This window comes from Myripristis murdjan, chromosome 17 (assembly GCF_902150065.1).
Source record: "Myripristis murdjan chromosome 17, fMyrMur1.1, whole genome shotgun sequence".
Lineage (NCBI taxonomy): Eukaryota > Metazoa > Chordata > Actinopteri > Holocentriformes > Holocentridae > Myripristis > Myripristis murdjan.
In genome coordinates, this window is record NC_043996.1 from 29848310 (window position 1) to 29871639 (window position 23330).

Here is a 23330-nt window from a genome sequence, read left to right on the forward strand (position 1 = left end):
GAGAGACAACAGAGGAGAAAAGAACAGAGGGGATGAGGAGAGAGCATGAAGAAGGGGAGGAGGAGAAAAGGGAGACCAGAGGGACACAACCAGAAAAATAAGAGAAAGAAAACAGGCAGAAAAGTGGGGGAGAGAGGAGGAGAGAAACAGTAAAAAAAAAAAAGAGAGATGTATGTCAGCACTCAGGGAGATGGAGGTCAGCAATGCAAATCAACTCCTTCATGAAGAAAAAGAACGGAGAGGAGGCGAGGCGAGAGGGAGCAGCCAATAAAGGACAGATAACAAAACAAATCATATTTAACAGTAAAATCCACACAAAATAACTAGACGGACAATGGAAAGGCTGAGAGGGAGACTGTGTGTGTGTGTGTGTGTGTGTGTGTGTGTCCTCTCCATGAGGCTTTCCGCTCAGATCTGTCACATGTGAAGGAAAAGAAAAGCAAAAACTCTCAGTGTGAATGCAGCCTTAGAGCCATCTGAATATAACAATTTTACACACTATTTTTTTTTTTTGAAGATATATCACAATATGCAGAGCTGAACTACTAAATGCACTGCAGACGTCCCTGTGTTGTGATACTGTCAGTAGACAGTTCGATGCAGCAGAGTCTTGTATCTGGGTTTACGCCGCATCAGGCAATTCAATTCAATTTTATTTATTTACATATCCCAGAATCACAAATTACATTTTTTTTTTTACAGGAATACATCATCCTCTGTCCTTAGACCCTCACGCCCTTTTTAACAGGGATCATTATCCATTTCATTATTAGGATTATTACTTTTTGATTTTCCAACAGCAAAACAAAATCAAAAGTTCAGTTTAAAAAGCCCGTACTTGTCATGCTGTCTAAGCTAAGTCTCCAAGTCTCCAGACGTGTGCTCTTTACTTTCACTCAAATCTTGCTGCAAAGATCACAATGACCGTGCGCGAGATTTGGATTATACAGCATGGCGGGAGTCTGAGCTTTTCACACAGACCTTTTGCTGTTGTGAAATCATAAAATTACAGACACAATTTTTAGCGTGAAGGCTCGTGAGTCGCTTTATTCATCAGTGAGTGCTTGATAAACACCCAGAAACTGGATGCAGGACAGACCAGCCACCAGCATTTCACTGTGGTGAATCTGGTGTTTCAATTTGAGGAAATGGGATCTCTACTGTAGCCCCACTTTGTGATTTAGGCACAAAACAAGCACATTATTTCGAAAGCAGGTGCACCGTTGGGCGCGCTGCAGGAACGCCTCGGCACCACGAATGCTGTCACAAAATGTCACGGCGATCCGTCTATCAGATTTTGAGAAATATGCCTCTCTGGAACTTATTGCTGAACACACTGAAGACCGTCTGACAAAAAAAAAGAAAAAAAAGAAAGAAAAAAAGAAAACCTTGAGGTGCAGCTTAAATTATTGTTACTTCCCTTCACTGTTTATTTGTCGAACAGCAGCCAGAGCGAGTTCCATCAGTATGCAATAAAGGCCCCAGATCCCATGTTGATGTTTGTACATGAATTTAATGAAAAGGAATAGAGGGAGACATTTAATATCAAACTAGAAATACGCCTCCGCCGGCCGCCAGCCGCCAGTCTGAGCTGCAGTTTGCATCCACGTCTGTGTCTGGGCTCGTATAATATTTGTGGTGAGGACTTTGAAGGAATTTAATAAAAAGTATTGAGTGTATTTTTTTGTCACTACATCAACATGTACGATTCCGGTGAATGATTTTACAGTGTGAAACATGCTGTCTATTTTTACAGAAGACTGATAGAGAGCTTGGCCACATGGTGCAACGATAATCGCCTGAAGTTCAGTATCAGCAAAACCAATGAGGTCCTGAAAGTGCTGAGTCATGGCACCAAGTAAGGGCCAGAAGTTATTTATTTATTTATTTATTTATTTTCAGAACATCATGATGTCACAGTGACACAGACATTTGACCTTCTGGATATAAAATGTCCTCACTTCATCGGTTTATCCTGTTAGACATTTGTGTGAAAACTTCAGTCATAATTAGCGAAATATCAAATCTTGAGTTATGAGTCGAGAGCGAGCGTGTTTTGCGAGGTCACCCTGACGTTGACCTTTGACCCATGACCACCAAAATGCAACCAGTTCATCTTTAGGTCCAAGTGGATGTTTGCGCCAAATTTTAAGAAATTCCCTCGAGGCGTTCCTGAGATATTGAATTCAAAAGAACACCTCTGGGCTGACGCTGATGTGGTGGCATAAAAATGTAAATGATTGATAATTGCTAATAAATTTCTGGTGCAATTCAGTCCGACCCCACCGCGGGAAAATGAGGCCCCGCTGGCAGGAGTCTTAACCAATAAACAATCTCCGGCCAGACGCCTGATCGGTATCTGACTGAGTAATTCTTAGTGACAGAAGCTTTCTGAATGTCCAAAATCTCCCTACAATCAAATCCAATTAGCTTCCTTACTCCTTACTCAGGAGAACTGCGATGCTGGACACCAGATAGAGGAGATCTCATTTCCTAACGCTACATCAGCCCAGCAACTCAGCAATTACAGAGCGTGGCGCTGCATTTACATTCACAATTAAGTATTTAGCTGACAGCCTGGGGTTAGCCTGAACGAGGTCCTCCAAGGTCACAAGACCAGCTGATAGTCAGTATCTTCAAATCGGACCTTTTTAATGCTCCCAAAAAATTACATTTACAGGTAAATTTATTCTTGGCACGGTGGTAAAGCTTCTGAAGTGTCCCGAGACTCTCTCCACTGAAATCCAAGATACTAATGCTAATACAAATCATGATAGTCATACATGATTATATGACCTCCAATCAAAATGTCACATTACAGTTCAGGGTAAGAGCTTCCATTACACAACCAGTGTGGTGATCAATTCGACAATAATCAGAATGCATTGTATTAATCATATCAGAGATGAACACATATGGTCAATATACAATTTTTTTTTGGTAATGAAAGGCCATTATTGCCTCTTCAAACTGGGAACATATTGGTTGGCAATGTATTGATCAAACCTAATCCTAAAAAGAATAAAAGAATAAGCATGAATCCCTTAACTGCTAACATTAGAACCAATAGTGACGAGGTAAAAGGTCAGACAGGGCTCTGAAAAACAGCTGAACATGTAAATGACAGCTGAAGTGCTGTGAACGGAGTGAATTTCAGGGAACAAAATGGATTTCCAGTATTTTGGTACAAATCTGAGTTTTCTATCCTGTTGTTGATCTACTCACCGAGAGTCCTGAGGAGAACAAACTGCATTCCCAGAGCGAAAGGCCTTTCCTGCTCCGCTACAGACCTGCAACACATGAAACCACAGATGGGAGGAGAGCGAGGAGCGCAGCACCTGAACACGATATGAACCGGACTTGGGCCAGTTACTTAAACTGTGACAATCACCGGGCCGAGTGCAGCTATCGGAGTTATGTCTCCACCAATCATCTCGTTTTGTTAGCAAGACTCAGAAGAAAGGAGGGCTCTTTCATGCTGTATTAGAAAGGACCTACACTGCGAAAACTCAAAATCTTACCAAGATTATTTGTCTTAATTCAAGTCAAAAATGTCTTATTCCTAGTCAAAATATCTCATTACACTTAAAATAAGATATGATCGCCTCAGAAGTGAATTGTTTTTAGACAATCGTCTCTTGTTTCAAGTGAAAATTTGCTTGAAACAAGTGAAAATTTGCTTGTTTCATTGGCAAAATTTGTTTCTTGTTTCTAGCTAATTTTCACTTGTTTCAAGTGAATTTTCACTTTTTCCACTGGCAAATTTTGCCGATGAAACAAGCGAATTTTCACTTGAAACAAGTGAAAATTGTCTAAAAACAATTTACTTCTGAGGTGATCATGTCTTCTTTTAAGTGTAATGAGATATTTTGACTAGAAATAAGACATTTTTGACTTGAAATAAGACAAATAATCTTGGTAAGATTTTGCGTTTTTGCAGTGTAAGAAAACATATTCTAGTGGATTTTATAACTGAAGGTGCAGATAAAGGTGAAATGCAAGTAATTCAAAAGATAATTGAGACTTAAGAGACAGGTTGATGTGGTTATGAGCTAGCAGGCCCAGCAGGATACACACTTGAGCACTGATGGTACATTCCCAGGTAAAAGTATTTATTTTTATGCTGTATTCACATCAAATATCCATTTTGTAGTTGTTCTATCTCAGGGAAAGTGTGTGCTGCGTCTCTACCTGAGGGTGACGATGATGGCCGAGGGCTGGGCGCAGGCAGTGATGAGCGTGACGATGAAGAGGAAGATGAGGAAGGGGATGAGGGTGTTGCAGGTGCGGTCGCACTTCCCCGACACGGCGTATCCGTTCTCGTTCAGGTACGTCTTGACGATGACGAGCTGCAGCTGGTTGCTGCCCTGCCCGCTGGACGACGGCGTGATGACCTGGCGGCTCTGGACGCAGGCGCAGTCCGAGTAGTTACGAATCTGAAGGAGGGAAGATGGAGGATGGAAAGAGCGGTTATTTTATTTTCTTCTGGAAGGTATAAGACAAACCTGTCATCTGCCAACATGCAGTTTCTCATTGATTGGTTGGCTACAAATTGATTGATTTAAAATAATAAATTAGAAAGCAGCCAAAAATATCCATGTATCTACTCGAGTCACACTGACATTAGCAAAAATTATGATTCCAAAACTGTAACATTTCTGAATAATCCTTAAAATGCCTTTAGTTATTTCATGTTTTTACATATAAACTGACTTGTTACCATCATCACCACATGATTCTACTGACAGACAATAAACGATAATATTGAATTATCGCCCAGTATTAATTATCGCAAACAGACGAGACCATCGCCAAGCAGACTGGCAGCCTCTAAAGCAGCCTCTGGCGTCAGCCTACCCAAATTTTTGATTATGCATCATTTTCCTGATTATCTCCAGGCCCTGAAATCAGTTTTTCCAGTTCTATTGAACACCCCCACTTCTTCCACAAATCCGGTGCGGTGATGAACGTTTCTTATTCAAGACCTGGAAACGATCAGATTTCAATTTTCAACGTTTTCTCAAACTTCAATCTTGTGCTTCTGCAGGAGCTCAGCATTTTTAACCAACGGCATTTTTTTGGCACTTAAAATCGTGGAGTTATAATTCTGTTTTATACTCCTGCTTGTTCGAGTTTTTGTTGTTTTTTTTTTTTTTCTTTTTCTTCTTTTCATCTCACCCCGGTGCTGTCGTTGGCCACGCTGCTGCAGCCGGCCAGGCAGGGGTTGAAGTAGGTGATGCCATCGGAGCCGCAGACCGGAGCGTACTCGTGGATTTTACAACCACAGTTCACATTACAGCCTCCAGTCAGGTTCCTCTGGGTCATGGTCAGGGTAGGCCTGGACAGAAACACACACACACACACACACACACACACACATAGAAATGTACACTGTTTCTGGTTTGCATTTTACCATTCCATACTTTGTTCCCTAGACAATCGCTGATGACAATATTAAGAGAACAGTTACAATGCCAGTATCATGTTGTTGATTTTTTGCCTCTGATAAAATACAACAATATTCCTCAAATAAGACATAAGACTGACCATGAACCTAACACTAACATTAGTGCCTGCATTGTCTCTGTCTACCTAAGTATAACTGCTCTCTGTCTGAAGTGTGCTCACTTTGAATGGGAAAATGCATCAACTAAATAAATGTCCATAAGTAATCAAAAAACTTAACTTTGTGAAAAAATAAAAAAAACTTATGAATTAAAAATAAATCAATTTATAATGCACTTAACAACAGCATCGGCCTCGAGAGCGCAGGCATCAGGCTGATCATCTCAAAATGACAGATAACCCGATTAATCAGCCAACCAAGTAATCAGGTGACCACTACTCCCAGACCTTAATGTCTTTACTGGTTTTGAGGATTATTAATTGTAACAAGGTGATATGACTTTCAAAAACACCCCGATGCTTTATGCCTGAATATTAATCTGTGCCACAAATATCACAACATGTGGAGTAACGGCAGCGTCTTCAGCTACATAAACTGTCCAATTCTATTAGCCAATGAACCACAATATCTTTTAAATCCCAATACTTTCACAGTATGGAGTTCCCGAACCTGCAGTTTCAAAATCTGGAAATCATCAAATAAGTTTTCCACGTTCTTCCAGAGTTGCCAGATCAGCACGTAAAAAATAAAGACTTGTGTATTTGTGTAAAGCCGGCTCCTCAAGGTGCAACTTGAATGCAGTTCAGTTGCACAGACGTGGAGCTGCGTGGGAGAACCGTCCGCTGAAAAGCAAGACCCGGGTGAAGGTCAGAAGTTTCACTTTTACACTGCAACTCAAATGCACGCAAGTTGCATCGTGTACAGCCACCATAACAACTTGGTATTTTGCACGAGTGTATTCCATTTGTATTTTGGACGTACAGACTCTCCCTCTGTCTGTCTAGTATGTGATGCTATATATGTTGAGTTTTGGTCTAAAAGAGGATATAAAAGAAGATATGGTTGATAAATCCAACACCATATATAAGGTACTTTTTCCCCCCTCACAGGGAATTTACTGTATATTGTTGGGAAAATTACCCTGTATATATTTTGTATATCGCCGTCTCATGACTAAACTTTGGGAGTTTTCATGTATTAATGTCAGTTGAAGGATTACATGGGGCTTGTGGTGTGGATTGAGACAAACTCCATGACCCTTGGTCTTATGAAACCAGTTCAAAACCTTCAGATAAACGCAGAAAAGAATAACGGGATAATAACAGAAGCAACGCTGTGTTCCTAAGCGCTTGAAAAGCTTTTGGACGTCCAAGGTCTTCAACACAACAGCAGCGATAAATATATGGCGCTGAATTTTTATGTTTTTATTTTACACTGTTTACAGTATGCTCCAGTACTGTAAAAGAAGAGAAAGAGAGGTGGAGAAAAGAAAAAAGTCAAAGGGTAAAGACAGAAGATGCCCGAACGAGTACAAGGATGAAAAGAGAGAAATGAGGAAAGGAGCAAAGATAAGGCAAAAGAAAGAACCGAGGAACGAGGGAAGTGACGGCTGATGAAAAGAAGGTCCGGTTAGTTAAAAAGCAAGAAGGACAAGAGAAAGAGGAGAAGACGAGGACATGAAAGAGGGGAGGAACAAAGGTAAAAGGAGGAGGAGAGGGTGATGGAGAGAGAGCAGAAGGACAAAGACAAGGATGGAGAAAGAGGAAGAGAAAAAAGACACATTGGGGGAAAGAGAATGAGCCAAAAAGGGAGAAAAAGAGCCAAACAAAGAGGACAATTTGAAAAGAAGAGAGCAAAGAGAAGAGAACAAACAGAGAAAAAGCAAGACAGAGAGAAAAAGACAGCGAAGGACAGAGAGAGAATGGATGGAGAGAGGGAAAGAAAAGAGGAGAGTGAGGGAGGGCAGTCGGCCAAAAGATCCTCTCTTCCAGGCTGTCCTTGGATACTTTCCATCGTTGCTATGTAATCGCTCTTGGGGACTCGCTGTCCAAAAGAAAACGCCTCCATTTACTGGCTGGGTTGCTCCGTTATCTGTTATCCTGCACTGATCTGAACACTCATTTCCTCCCCGACCATCGACCACAGATGGAGCGATAAAAACTACGACTCACTCGTCATTGCCGGGAAATTATTTCATACTAGAAAGGCCACGCGGCAGTCAGCAAACGGCTGTCTTGAATTTTAGGAGTGAAAGCTTTCAAAGACCCTGTTTAAACCTGGTATCAAAACGCAACCTGCCAGGAGTGACCCTGACTGGCAGCCACTGCAGTGAAATGTCGACTTGTGTACATGCAGCTAAAAGGAAAAGAAAAGAAAAGGCATCCATTCAAAAGATGGAGAATGCATGGAAAGGGGATATTATCCTCTCATTTTCCCCATTTAAACTAAGATGAAGGGAGGCATTTACAGTATTTTTATATGTGAATAGGACTGGGAGGTACATCAACATTATATTGATATTGTGATATCATCTGAGGTTTTGAATAAGTGTTGTCTTTTTCTGGTTTAAAGGCTGCATTACAATAAAGGGAAGCGATTTTCTGAACTTCTTCTGTTATTTGCCTGTACCTTCTTAGGAATTATAGCCACACTAAAAATGGCTAATCACAAAAAACTAAATATCTTGTGAAACCACCAGGATCCATCCCTACGGTATCATCACAATACTGAGAGGTTTCCAGTCAAAGATAGTGTGATGTTTGACTTTGTCAGCATCGCCAAGCCTTTAATGTGAGCATTAAAACTTGACAGCCTCCTTCACTGTGATACTTCTGCCATGACAGGAAGCAGGGCAGCGATAACTAGCTCATGTGTAGCTCTTGGGAGTCATGCTAGAAAATACAAGGCATGCATTTTGTGACACAACACCACAAAAAAAAAAAAAAAAAACCTTTAAGTTGCCCTTTGAATTGCTGACTACGTCGGTGGAGCGGACCGTGTCCGGGGCTTTAATGCAAGGTGGAAGAGCACGCAGCGAACATCACTATGGGAATGTGACGGGAGCTACCCGACACCTCCGGGGATGAAGTGAGAAAGTTTCCACCCACGGGACAAAAATGTCACGTTGTCACGGGCTGAAGCGTCATCATCAAGCGAAGAAATGCTGTCTCTTCAGAATTGTGTACAAATACCAGGCATAAATGGCGAGGGTGTGATCGCACTGTGTGGTCACAAAATGCTTCTCTGTGCCAGCTTCTGGTTTGTTTTTTGAACTTGTGCAACTGAAAAAAAAAAAAAAAAACATGTCGACCATGCGTGAAGCAAAACCTTTATTGGCTTTTCCTAGACCCCCAAAATCAAAAATCGATTGGCCTCTAAAGTGTTGAAGATTAAACCGAGCTGGACATGAAAACGTGATCTTTCTTATTGATTTGTAACCTTCATTTACCCTGGGAAAGTGGACTGAGCTCCCGGCTGTCGGCCAGCATCATCGGGCTTCATATTCATACGGTTTCCCCACAGGAGAGGTGCCCAGCACAACAAGGGGGGTTAAGTGTCTCTGATCGTTTGTTTGGGGAACGACAGCAATAAACACGTCCCCCCTCCCTCACAAAGTTTCTCCCAGCGGGACGAAACCTTCACGCCATAAGCTTCAGCTCTCCAAGTTGGAGGCTGCTGCATCTCACGACCTTGGCAGAAGGGCACAAAGGCTGGCAGACACAATGCTGCCATCCTCTGACAATTTGTATTCAACTGGATCAACATAACACAGAGACAGAGAGAGAGAGAGAGAGAGAGAGAGAGAGAGAGAGAGAGAGAGAGAGAGGGGGAAAATGGAGTATTGACGCGCAGAGATGACATTACATCAGCCACCAGGGCCCTCGCTGTTTATTCTCTCTCTTCTGCAGACTTTTCTCTTTTCTTTTACCAATTTCTCTCCCTTAAACTTCGTCTCATCTAGCCCTTTGTCTTCCATTTCTCAGTCTCTTGCTCTATCCTCCTTAACTTTCTCTCTTTCTGTGTTTCTCTCTCTTTCATCCTTTGAATGTGACTGGCCGTCTCCCTCCATCCTGTGCGATCACATCGCTGAAGAAACAGCAAACTGACTGCGCACTACCACCTGTGCGACAGGTAAATCCTACACAGACAGCACTGCGGTGGCGTCGTCTCCTCACCCGGTGGTGTAGGGGATGTTGATGCCTCCGAGGTTGATGCTCTCGCAGCCCACGATGAAGAGCGTGGAGAAGCAGAGCAGGGAGACTCCGCTGCAGATCATGGCGAGCTTCGCCGACTCGCGAGCACCAAGCTTCAGCTTCTTGATGATGTAGCCGCCCAGTACGATCCCCACGCCAGCGCTGGGTACGATGATCACACCTGAAGGGAAGGTAAAGGAGTGATTTAAGCATTCAGGGAAAGTTGTTAACATGCACCATTTGGTGAACTAAAAAGCCGCTTTTTGGATTTTCGTCAAAGCACCTTGCATAGCAGTCTTAACGTCCTCTCCACTTACTCAGCCAGAAATGTCCCTCAGATAAAGGCTGGCAGTGTCATTGGGTTGCTAAGCACTCAGAATTTACCTCATGGTCAACAACACGGCAAAAAACTGATGCCTGAGGTTTGGACCGAGCAGTGGACACATCTGAAAGCCAGTTTATTTTCAAGTCTTCCCCACTCGGCTGACATTAAAGAAAAAAAGCGCGTACTGATATCGATGCTGATTCCAAGCTTAAACAATGTTAGCAGTATTGGCGATTTTACCCAAAACAAATATCTGATCACAAAATCCCTGAGTAACAGGTCAGAAATAAAACAGAACTGTCATGCTTTTCTCTATTTTTGGCAAACAGCAGCCTGTATCTCTCAAGTGATTCTCAAGTGGAAAAAGGATTTGATATCAGTTATGTTGTTAAACGAAACTAAGTTAACGGAAAAAAACTATACTGTTCAGTGAAATGATGGATTGGACTGGTACTTAAAGTTTAATACTTCATGTCTGCACAGTACTGATAAGTAGTACTGATGCATCCTTAAAACAGTCGCCAAACTCTTTGGGTAAGAATCACCTTAAGACCAGGTAACCTCACACTTCCACAGGTGAACATGTTTATAATGTATTGGAGAGGTTAGATCATGTTGTATCTGTGTGATGAGGGTCTTGTTCAGTTAGGTTTCTATTCGACAAATTTTATTTATTTCTGAGGCAACGCGGTGAGGAAACAAGTGAGACTTGAACCTTCGCCTCTCTCATGGAGTTACACTGGCATTTCAATGTTAGTCTGGTCACATAACCATGTGTGTGATTAGGTAATGCCTCTAATCTGACATTTTCTAAACGCCTGATGTTGGATTAGCCGAATGTGCTTTGAATAAATTCTGCTAAATGATATAATGAGGGGTTATGAACCTATAAAAGCCTGGGAAGGGGGGGTCAATAAAGACTTCAATGCAATAAAGCCTAACCTTGTTCTAAATACAGCTACACTTCTAACGCACACAAGAAAAACGATACAGTCATCTAATGGTAACGGGTACATGTTACAAAGAATGAGATTATTTTCCCAAACAAACCTAGGAACCACCGTCCTGACTACACAGATGCTGGCAGATCTGTCCACCCAGAAAAAAGGCAGAAGTCTGTTGGACTTTTTGTCCCGTTAAGATGGAAGAGATGGAGGTGCGCCGGTGGCTCAGCAGGCAGAGCGTGTATCACACAACACTGAGGTCAAATCTTTGTCTCCACTGAACCTATCTAATAAATGCAGAAATACACTAAAATAACCTTACAAAAAAAATGGCAGAGATGGAGATGAACCTGTAATAAGCCGTGTCTGGACATTCGAAAACCAACCTTACATACCTTTTTCACAGCAGCCATTTTGATAGGAAATAGCAGGGTGAACACAGGTGTGTCTGATGATATTAATTAAGGTTCTTTCCATTAAAGTACACCAGAGCGTTTGCGGTAATTAATGTCGTCTATAACAGCTGTGTTTGCCCTGCCATTCCTGAATTCCTAAAATTGCTGCTGTGGAAAATATCTGTTGAAAATTACATACATGGGTCAGTGTGTCAGTGTGGTGCCTCTAATGGTACAAGATCCTCAGAGGATCCATCAGCTGAGGGAACCAAACCCCCAACCCTGGTAGTGTTAGTGCCCTGGTCGACCTTGAACTGCTAGAAAACTTCAGAGAGACTTACAGCAGCGGAGGACAAAGTGAGGCCAAAAGATCTCAAGGGGTCTTTGAGGAGGTAGCCAGGGTGGCCGTCAACAAAATGAGGAATAGTTTAATTTCTCTGTCATTTTGGGGACACACTGATATCACCGTCAATTAAATGGTTATTAACCATTCACTTGGGGTCACTGGACAAAATTATGAAAATAAAAATTAGGATATACAGGATTTTGTGTGTCCAAAATGAAGAAAAACAAGTCTGGTTGTATTTGTGACCACTGGATGTTAGTTTTTGGTATACGTACCACGATTGGTATCATTGCATCCTTAATTATTTTACAGCAAAAACTAGCATAATATATGAATATATAAGTCCGGCTGTTTTTGATAATAGGCTTCACTGCCCACTCCACACCTACGGTATACACAGTTATGCAATTCAATTCTACTAAATCATATCTGGCACCAGATACCTTGGACGATGTTCCTTGGGACAAAATGTTACCTCCTGGTGGAGTCTGGTCTTTTTTGAGGATCACTGGCATTAAGACGTTTGGGGAAGTTTGGGGACCGCTCAGTTCCAGTAGGCCCAAAGGCTCCCGAATGAGAATATATCCATTTCAGAAAAAGCCTGTGCCTTCATGAAATTTGCTGGTCAGTATTTAACACATTAGGACTACCCTCAGAAACAGCTATTATGTATGAGAAGGTCTTTTACGGTGAGTCATAACTGTGAGAGCAACTAAGAACGTGCTGCACTTTCATGCCAGAAATTATTTTTTCAGAGTGGGAGTTTTTTTTTTTTTTTTTTTCTCAAATGGTGGGTGTCTCATTTTGGAATGAAATTCAGCAAGTCTTAATTTATGTATAACCATTATGAGCAGCCAAATAACAAGCAAGCGGTGTGAGAGGCAGAGGTTCAAAGTTGCGTCAGTTGCCTGAACACTGATTCATATGCTATCTAGATGAAGGGTTAATATCCGTAATATTTAACGTCCATTTTCAATCCATCCATCCATCAGTTTGGAATCCAACATTTCTAAAGTAAAGCATATCATTTTGTCAACCGGGAATTTAAGATAAAAAAGGACCATATTGTTATATTTTGAAAACTAACTACTGTTAGTTTGGTCTACTGAAAATAGATAGCCGTATTATTTCTTGATGGTCAGATGGCGAGCACAGATCCATAATGTAGTATTTTAGCAGTATCAACAGACCTGTCCAGCAAATCCAAAAATTAACAAAGCCACAGACACACCACAGCCTCCAGTTCTGGGAATACTTCCGGTATCAACAGCTAGAATAAGCCAGTGCATACAGAAAATAGGTATTGCCAACTGGAAAAGGCCATCGGGCTGGTAGAGCGCCACATTCCTCTGAGCTTCTCATCAGTGGCTCGATATCTTTAAGATATCACACTGCTGCTTCGTGAATGAAGAGTTTGGATGCAAAATGCTAGATTCCCATTTCGGGAAAAACAAAATCATGAACCAGTCTTCATTATTCGGTATCTATAACATAACATACAGTATTATACCTTTTAAAAAGCACCTTGACTGGTTTTGATGGTGTGCTATCAATAATTTTCCAAGAGTAGATACCAGTTTTTCCAACGGCATGGTGTGTATGTGCGAGCGCGTGTACGTTTCAATATGTGTGCATGAGTGCGTACGAGCATGCATGCCTATGTGTGCACGTGTTCATGTGCTGGCATGTGTTTGAGCGCTCACATGTACCTGCTTGTGTATGTCCTTGAGTTTGCATTCTGTGTGTGTACGTGTATATCACTGTGTGGGTGCATGTATTTGTAGGTATTTTTTATATATAAATGTGTGTGTGTGTGTTTGAGTGCTTCTATGTGTATAAGTACGCGTTTGGGAGAGTATGTTTGTGTCTATGTGTGTGTGTTTGTGCAACACACTCAGCATTTCAGCTCCGTGTCCCAGGTGCCCCCTTCATTTGAAGACCAGTGTTTTTTTTATTATTAATGTGTGTTGGCTTCCAGCTCCATCACGGCTGGGCGGAGGGCCTGTCCGGCTCCTCCTTGTTAAAAACCAGCTGAAGTGGCAGAATAAAACCCTGCCTGCTGTATGAAACCCGGTGTGTCTGGATCCTGTGTGCGCTGCTGTGCTGCCGTTACAGGAGAGCACAGATAAAAGAGATTGATGGCTCGAAACAGCACCATCAAACCTTACAAAACCAGTCTTCTGGGAAAATTAAGTCATTCTGTGTATGCAAGTAAAACTCCCTGAGATGTTAATGAATTTGCATTATTAGCAGTTTAAGTTTTTCTCCGGTAGGTTTACTCATAGTAGAAGTGGCAGTGATGGTAGCTGTAGTTGTAGGAGGTGTAGTGGTTGAAGTAGTGCTGATGGGACAAAATATCAAAATATTTGCAACATTTCTTCTTGTGATATATTATAAATACACTTGTGCTAAGTATCAATATTTCATACCTGATATTAAAGCAAATTAGCAAAAAATTACTGGGGACATTAGTAAGGAAAAAGAGCATAAAAGTTTTTACTGTATATAGAACTACTTACTGTATATATAACTTATTTTTATTCTTACTTATTCTTATCTATATTGTAATTTATCTTTTTTATTTTTCTGTTCTTTATTATTACATGTTTGCACTAAAAGGAACTGCTCTTAATCTGCTCTTAATCTCATTGTACATGTGTATAGTGACAATAAAGGCATTCTATTCTATTCTATTCTATTTACAAGAGAATTATAAGAAAATTATCATAAAAAAAAATCCCAGAAAATTCACAAAAAGCTTGGAAATTATTTAGCAAGTATTTTTCTAATGAGAAGAAAATTGTATTTTTCTAATGTCAAGAAAATTATATTTATAATTAATGAAAATTCTTGTATTTAAATGTGAGATCAGTGATGCTGGATGAGGCTGCGTTCAGACGTCTTTCACAGGCATTTAATACTTCACACAAATAGAAATAGCTCTTGATTTAAGGGGCCATACAGGGCAAAATCATTTCAAATGAGGGTCAAATGGGGGATCAGATGTGACTCGAGGACACGTTTCATTGTGCTTCTCTGCTCACCGGTGTAGATGCTGGCGTTGGAGGCCGGGATGCCGAACTGAGACTCAATGAACTTTGGGATGAAGGTGATGAAGGCCGTGACGATGGCGCTCTCGGCCGTGTAGGACAGACTGACGAACAGAAACGTCACGTTGCTGAGGATCCTCACCGCCGCTTTGGGCAGGTCTGCAGGGACAGAGGGCATTTCCATAACTCTGTTTATGCAGGGAAAGTCAGCTGAACAAACTCTTTGTTGTTCGAGCCACGCTCGGCTTCACATTCATGCCTTCAAGAAACATTCAACTGCACAAACTCTAGAAAGAACACAGAAAGCTGCATTTCCGACCTAAAGGCAGACATTTCTCTTTTTCTAATTTGATCCTTGTAGCCCTAACTAAAATGTCTGCAACTAAGGATAATTTTCAATGTTGATTATTCTATAGATTATTTTCTTTGATGAACTGATTAATCATTGAATTTAGAAATTCAGTTAGCAGAGCTCAAAGTGAAATTTCTAAGTTTTATAGTGATATGAACAGAAATATGGGACACAATCCTAGCATCTTGGGCATCTTCGGGAAGCCGGACTGATAAATGACTAATACAATCAATCATGGAAATTCCAATCAATTGATTTTCTGTTGACTGACTACTCAATTAATTTGGCATTTGTTTCAGCAATGACTCACAGAACCACACACTCTCCAAATCCTCATCCGTTACCTTTGATGTCCTTGCCGAAGCCCATGGACGAGGTGACCGTTTGGCTCTTGTTGTTGTTGCTCTTCTCCTTGAGGACGTCGTCGTCGCTCGACAGGTCGTCCAGGCTCACCTTTTTCCTCCTCTTCTTCTTCTTGTGTCGCGGCGGCAGCTTCTTGGGGAAGGTGAACATGGGGAAGATGACGAGCAGCATGGCCACGGCGCACAGCAGGAAGCCGCTCCACCTGGACAGATGGCGGAGGTTAAAACACGCAGAGAAACAGATGCAGTCGTCGCGGTGCTGAATCACTTTGTGTGGGGCTGCAGCGAACAACTTGCACTGTCGATTGAACTAAAACAGTCCTGTTCACTGAGAACTGCACAAGGAAGACAGAGACTTGGCAGAAACTGGACTTATTATCAATTCGCTTCACTTGTGTCTTATTTCACACATAAATAAAAGAATGTCAGGCTTGCATCAAATCATACACACATGCAAACTAATGTATTTCTTTAAGCATCACCTATAATCGCTATATAATGCAGGAGCCCATTGCCAGTTAGCTGATAACTTAGTGACTGGTAATATCTTACAGGCTGTTGCAATATGAGCTGTGTACATAGACACCAGAGCTGCAGCTAATTATTATTTCCACTGTTGATTAATCTACTAACAATGTTTTTTGACTGACTGACTCATCATTTTGTCTGTCAAATGTAAAAAAAATAATGATTAATGCCCTTCAGAAGTTAGCAGAGTGCAAAGTGATGTCTTCAGATTGCTTCCTTAGTCTGACCAGCAGCCAAAAAGAAAAAAAAAACAAAAAAAAAACAAAGCATTAATTTGTTAATGATATCTATAAAAGAAAGGAAGGTGATCTTTGTGAAACTATTTTTATGTGATAAATGAAACAAACAGATCAAAATTATTACTTAATTGATTCATCTTTCTGCCGATTGACTACAGATCTGAAGAGAAAAATGTGCGTCAAGGTGAAAATGCTCAGACTAAACACACACTACAGCTCCACCAGCCGCCTCACCAGTTGCCGACAAAGCGGGGGTCGCTCTGGTCGATGTTGACGACGGTTTTGGGGTCGACGTAGAAGCCGATGAGGACTCCACCCAGGAGGTAACCAGCCGCCGGGCCCAGAGCTCCCATCACGTACATGATAGCTAAGAGGGGAAGGAAGGAGAGAGGCGTGGATGAAAAAGAGACGTGAAGAGCAGAAGAAGAAAACAGATGAGGACAGGGGGGACAAGAGGACAAGAAAGGAGGGCAGAAGAGGGTTGAAACTTTAATGATCTCCCTGGGAAATCTGTATCACTGCGGCAAGAAAATCCAAGTCAAAAATCAAACACAAAACAAAGAGTAGGATGTACAAAGAGTCAGCAAAACAATAAATCTTGGCAGGCGCCGCAGTGAATACAAGCCAGTGAGGATAAGCAACATGTTTTGATACGCAGATGTTTTAGGTATATTTTGTCATTGTTGCAGAACTGTTGCATTATTTTAACACTTTAATTCAAACTCAAGGTAGGAAACTTCAGCGTTTTACCAGTCAGCTAAATGAGGACAATAAGACTCCAAATGATGGTTGTGGACCTGCTTGACTCATTTTGAGAGCAAATTTAGCAAATATTTACCCAAATTTCCCTGAATTTTTCCACAATAATTTGTTGTTGGTGGTGTTTTTCTGGCTTTTTATCCTATCGATTGCAGGGATGTGATCTGGGCAAAACAAAATGATTTCATTACTGAGGATGAAGGCAGGAGAGAGGCCCAGCAGCCAGCTAGACAGTGTCCTTTCCCACCCCGTTTCTACTCAATAATTTAGCCTTTTGTGTCGCCTGGTCATATCCCTGCTCTCTCTGGAGTTTATGCCCATGATTTTAGCAAAATCTGACAGAGATAAATATAGTTTTCAACTTCTAGATATTAAACAATCCACCAAAAAGTGACAGTCAGTGTAAGTGCAAAGCTGACCTGAGACATTATTCAGCAAACTGTCCAATCATAATGTTATTATCCTAATTAAATAACATTTTCCTAACTCTTTAACCCTTACCTTATGTGTCACATCAAACTAATCTAGCATTAACAACGGGGTACAAAAGGTCACGAGGGGGTCATGTGTGCAGATCATATGACTGCACTATTAAGGGGCCACCTTGAGGCTGGGAATAAGATTTCTCCAATTAGAGGGGATTAAGATCTTAAATTCCTTGGCCCAAGTTAAAAGCGAACACAAAAATCCAGTGGCGTGACTTAAAAACTCAAGGCACAGCCAGGCACTGGACCATGTTATCTAACCGAGGCCTGAGTTGTGTCAAGGCCACGGCCCTGCGAGCAGGACCTCCGCTCATGTTGGTTTTTATTTTACTTGCACCACATGCAGCACTGTTAAAAACCAATGCATTATTCTCCAAACTGATAGTTGTGCCTTGGTATGATGACAGTAAACCCATGAGATTGTGGTTGAATGTATACTTTGTGCATATCAAGAAGGAAGGCACAACATGTCACAGCCACCACGTGCCAAATTGGTGCCACTAATATTGCAGTCAATAGGGCAGGCATGGAAAATCCCACTACAAAACACTAAACCTCTGCTGTTTGAACAGTGACAGGACACAGATTTAAGTGTATGACAAATGGCACTTTACATAATGCAGTCTGGTGTTTTTTTGTCCAATGTTTGCATTATCTGGCCTTGTTACTGGTCTCAAAACATCAGGAGTCCGTCCAGCGGCTGCATAAAGCCTAGCCAAACAATGCTAATGGTAGCCACATGCTAGTTTAAAATGTACAATCCCATATATCAAGTAAGAGCTACTTAGCAACAGACAAATGATTCCAATAATTCCAACACCTCGCTGGGGCACTAACCTGTTAAATTAAATAAGGCATAACTGGACGGGTGGTCAACCCATTCCAAACTTCAAAACAACTGCACAGAATTTTCCACACTACGGTTCATCTTCCTATCGAGGAATACTTGCTAAAAAAAGACACCAACTGGGGCAATCCATTTCATGAAACAAGTTGGAAAATCAATTCTGCTGTACTCCTGCAAAGTGAGCCATTTGCAGAATCCCCCGACTTCCCCAGAGAATTTGTCAAATTCCCACGACCGTTTCCCTGTTGGAATATAACCCTCTCAAAACTCCAAGATATTCCAGAAATTCGGTGACCAGGAGGAAGCGATTGATTGTACAACTCTTAACTGCATAACGTCTCCAAAACGTCTCATTTTCTGAGCGCCTGCCCTCCCACGCATGTGACTATTACAGGATTTGCCCGGGACAGCCGGAGCCTCGGATGATAGAGCGTAGGGATGGGATTGAGGGCTCGGGCTTTCCAAGGGGGCCCAGCGGCTTCGTGGATAATCCCTTATCTAGCCAGAGGAGAGGAAAACCCGCGGCTGGCAGGCTGCCGTGTTACGCAACACCGTGCCGACCAGCGGCAGAGGGACAACCAGGCTGCTGGGAAGGCGGGCGTTGAAGCGTTGCTGACCACAGTAAAGGAAAGAGAGAGAGAAAAGGGGAACCAGAGAGACAGAGGGATACGAGAAAGAAATTGGGAGAGGAAAACGGGAAAGAGAGATAAAAAGACGGAAGGAAACAAAGGGAGAGGCAGAGAGACAACAAGAAGAGTGGGCAGAGAGAGAGATGGGGGAAGAAGAGAGCGAAAAAGACAAAACCAAATGGTAACAAAGAGAAAGAGATAAAGACGGAGCAAGAGAGAGAGGGAGAAAGAGAGAGGATGGAGGCCGAGCTGGTGTTGAGGCAGCAGGGTTTGATATGAAGAGGCTTTTCCCTCCATCAGCACAAAGCACGGCGATTTTCAACCTCATCGTTTCCGTCTGTCACCTCGCTGCATCGCTCAGCTCATGTTTACTGCCTCCACCGGGGCTGTTTTTTTTTTTTTTTCACCCAAGTCTGTCTGCTTGAAAGGATTTGGCTGAAATTTGGTGCACAGCAGCTTTTGGCCCGGGGTTCTGTTGATTAGATTTTAATGGTGATCTGGGATTTCCAGTCACATCACTCAGACTTGACTTGGACTCAAGCCACAAATTTGATGACTTTAGACACGACCTGAGAAAATCAGAGACTAGACTTGCAACCCGACTCTGACTTCAACATTCATGACTCGTGACTCCACTTGGAATTGAGCTTTTTGACTCGGAAAGACTTGATTGTCTACCTTCAGCAAATCCAGAGCTTCAGAATGACGCAATTACCCCGTGCTTGCAGGTTTCCTTGCGGTATAAGGAAGGCTAAGGAAGTTACGCTTGACCGCTCACATAAATATAACCGAGCCAGCTGGCAGCTTCAATCTTAGCAAATCAATTCACAATCAGCTATTTCTAACATTTTCTGAGGTATCTGTTATTGATAAATGGTTAAAAAAACAGAAAAGGGGAGAGTCTGTTGTGAGAGGAGCAAGTGGAAAAAATACTGTAAGCCCTGTCATTCTTTGGATTAAACTAAATGATGAGGTTCCTGTTCATTGCAGGACTTTATTTTTTCAAACTGATTGACAATGTGCAATAAGTTCATACACATAGCAGGCAGAAGCATAATAAATTGGTAAATTATGACTTGTTAAGGACTCAAACCTCAAAGTTTAGGACTTGGGACTTGACTTGGGATTTGAACAACAGGACTTGAGACGATTGAGATGCTTCCTCAAAGAAGAAAACCAAACCTATACTTACATGATTTCAGATTAACGCCAGGAGAGAGAAAAAAATCTAGCCCATCTTTAGAAAAATTAAAAAAAAAAAAAAACACAACAAATAACTTCTATGTTCTTATTTGTTGTGTTTGTTTTTCTAAAGATCTCCTCTAGTATATTTTGTGCAACCTATTATTGTTCCTGCACAATGTCTGGATACCCTGTTGCTGTAACACAAGAATGTCCCAATTAGGGATCAATAATGTACATGTATCTATCTATTTCAAGTAATTTCCAGGATTTTTTTGTGCTTTCTTTTGCTTATTGTCATGAATGGGTTTGAGGAGAGGCTGGTGGAGTCGGTTTGAATCGTTTGTCTTCCCCTCCTTTGTAATAAAAGCAGACTTACAATCTTTTCTTCCTCCTCCTTCCATGAGTCTATTTCACTTGCCGCTGTTGTCAATGCTGTGCAAACAATGTACACAAATCACTGATGAATGAGTGTCTGTGGTTGCCACAGAGACCGCAGGGGAAGACGGTAACGATCAGGTCTCAGAGCTTTACAACACGGCTTCAAAAACTCCAGCTTCGACTATGAATGGCACAAAGAACCCACTGATAATGCAGAACATTCAATGCTGATTTTGATAATAACAATAGCATCAGGACTAATAATTAACATTTCCACGAGCAGCATGTGGAAGCTTTCTGTTGCTGTGCTGCACAAACTTTACCGATGACTGGCGAACGCCCCATTCAGCTTTTTTGGGTGTTGAATTGTTGGTTTATGTTTAAATGAAAAAGAAAAATAAACCGTGAAAAGCGTTACCAATTACACCTCAACTCTTTAGATAACTATGTTTAACTATGCACCTAATGCACACTTCATATTTGATTACAGGTTGCTGAACTTCATCGCAAAGAAACCAGCCAAAGTGGATAAAATCTCGAACCAAATCAACAGTGCATATATGGACAAAACTGAGCGTGTAGCTCCTTGTCCTTGTCATAATATGAACTATTATTTCTGCTCTATTTCATTCAAAACTGACAGACTTAAAATGCTTGCATGTTTCTTGCAAGACAATGCGCTGAAAGCAGAAAGAAAAAAAAGCACCAAGACAATGGCGTACGTGTTGCCTGGAAACACACCGAGGAATACACCGCTGGGAGTGCCCAACATCTGGGATTCCCATGTGGGCGGCTACACAATATCAGTTCATTTGTTATTTTGCTGGAAAAAAAAAATCAAACCTAACCATAAACCAAACCAAACCAAACCAAACCAAACTAAATTATGGGAGCTGCACCTTGAGAGAAATTGCATTCTAGTTGAGGAGAATAATTAAATCCTCCTTCCCTCCCTGAAACGGCATTTCTCTGACTCCGCTCGCAGAGATGATTTGCATGTTGGTCTGGTGACTCAAAACAAGGAACAACAGTGTTTTCCTACTGCTGGTTATGAACTTGCAGGATTTGCCAAGGGCGCCTGAATGCCCCACTTGGCACTCGGGCAGGAAAATGGCTAATGAGCGCAAAAGGACCACCTCTCCGACAGAATTCAACAGTGAGGTAGAAAAGGGAGGACATGGCAGCTTTCTGTAGCGCCCAGAGCAAAGCGATGGTCCTCCAACAGAAATGGGAAACCCTGGGGCGCCCAAGTGCTCCTGGCTTAACTCATGCATATCTGTTCTAATCAGAAAAGCTAAAGCATAGTACATCACAGGCAAGTCAATGTAGCTGCAGCCATACTGTGTAATGTGCTAGTTAAATGGACCTAGAAACTGCAGAGGACCTGCTTACCCACCTTGAAACAGCCTCATCATCATAAAATTTATTCGTCATCATCAATTCATTTGTACTCATTTCAGAGAAATTTTAATTTCCTGTGAGTCTAAATGTTGCCTGAGCTGCTTTTCCACCCGAACAAGAAAAAGGTTCTGGGTGAAACAGCTGCCAATGTGTCTCTACACAAAAATATCTCCTAAATATGTTTACTACACACTGCAAAAAATATCCATCCCTAAAGGTAATTTGGTCTCCTATTCAGTAATGTTTGGTCTTTAAATGCAGTTTCCCTCAAAACAAGATAGAAAAAGGAGATAATTCTACTTGTTTCCAACTCTAATCAACTTGTTTCCAGACTTTTCTTCAGTCAAGTGTCATTTTCTTGATCCTTGTATATCCATATTTACACAAGTGAAACTGCATAAGAAACAAGTGGGATTATCACATCTCACTGGCAGCCTTTTTTTCAAGCTTGTTTTAGGAAATATAATGGTGAATATGATTTTAACACTAAATGACTTGTTAAGATAGATTTTTTTTGCAGTGTAAAAGCTGAATTAAGCGGTTCTGCCTCTGCTTGCCACTGATAAAATAATCGTCATCCAGATTGCTGGAGTTACACGCTGAGCCTTAATATGCTGCCTGTTATACAACAGGTAGATTCAGCCAAGCAGTCTGATCTGGTCAGATCCGGTTTAGCCAAATTCTGAAAGGTCCTCTGTTAGTCGCAATGCCAACTGTTAAGGTAACCAGAAAGCTAATTAGCAACTTTTCTTGTTTTTTTTTATTTTTTTTATTTTATTCTTTATTCTCACCCGTGCATAAAGCTTTGAGGAGACCTCTTCAGACAGCGTTCATGTTAAAACTGCTGTATAAAAAGTCCCTCTAGGATGTTCTTCACTGTGATTATGGGTACTTTGCTGCTACCAGCATACTGCATCACCATCATACATATAACCACCGCAAAAAAATGACCTCTGGAGTATTATTGCTGCACTAACAAATGTTGTGACTGCAGCCTGGGTCTCTACAGCCCTGATTACATGAGCGTGCAGCGGCCAGGCCAGCAACGGACACGGCCGTAAAAGAGATTGATGGCAGCTGTACGTTAGAGGGAAGGCTGTGCTGCCAGAGGATAAAGTGTGCGCTTCAGGGAGGAAAAAAGGATTGCTTGCTGTCTCCTGGATGCCCATGTAATTCTGAATTTACACAGTTTTTTTTTTTCTTCTTACAAACAGGTTTCAAGAGGAGCTGACACTTCCCCATTTTATACTCGCAGTTTCATTACATCTTTGAAATTTGACTTGCAACTTTTAAAAAATATGAAACTGTGGCTGAATGGGTTTTTTTTCCTAAATGACAGCAGCAGCAGCTGCAGGGTGACGAGCCCTGCGACCTTGTGGATGGAGAGACAGACAGAAAGAGACAAATAGAAAGAGACAGTCAGACAGACAGACAGTCAGACAAAGAGGCAGCGGAGGCCAGGCCAGGACGAAGTGGTGGTTGGTGGTGGTAGTGGTGATGGTGGG

The 23330-nt window shown here is 41.7% G+C and overlaps 1 protein-coding gene across 2 annotated transcripts in view; it reads right to left on the reverse strand.

Moving 5' to 3' along the window:
• The window catches only part of slco5a1a (solute carrier organic anion transporter family member 5A1a), a 42437-nt gene that overhangs the window by 4636 nt on the left and 14471 nt on the right, over positions 1 to 23330 (reverse strand). For both annotated transcript variants that reach the window (XM_030074462.1, XM_030074463.1), the window contains 7 exons: positions 16376 to 16508; positions 15357 to 15577; positions 14655 to 14819; positions 9583 to 9781; positions 5179 to 5338; positions 4192 to 4436; positions 3226 to 3290 (listed from right to left, as the gene is read on the reverse strand). In XM_030074462.1, the coding sequence (XP_029930322.1) occupies positions 3226 to 3290; positions 4192 to 4436; positions 5179 to 5338; positions 9583 to 9781; positions 14655 to 14819; positions 15357 to 15577; positions 16376 to 16508 (1188 nt within the window). The remainder of the gene's footprint in view (positions 1 to 3225; positions 3291 to 4191; positions 4437 to 5178; positions 5339 to 9582; positions 9782 to 14654; positions 14820 to 15356; positions 15578 to 16375; positions 16509 to 23330) is intronic.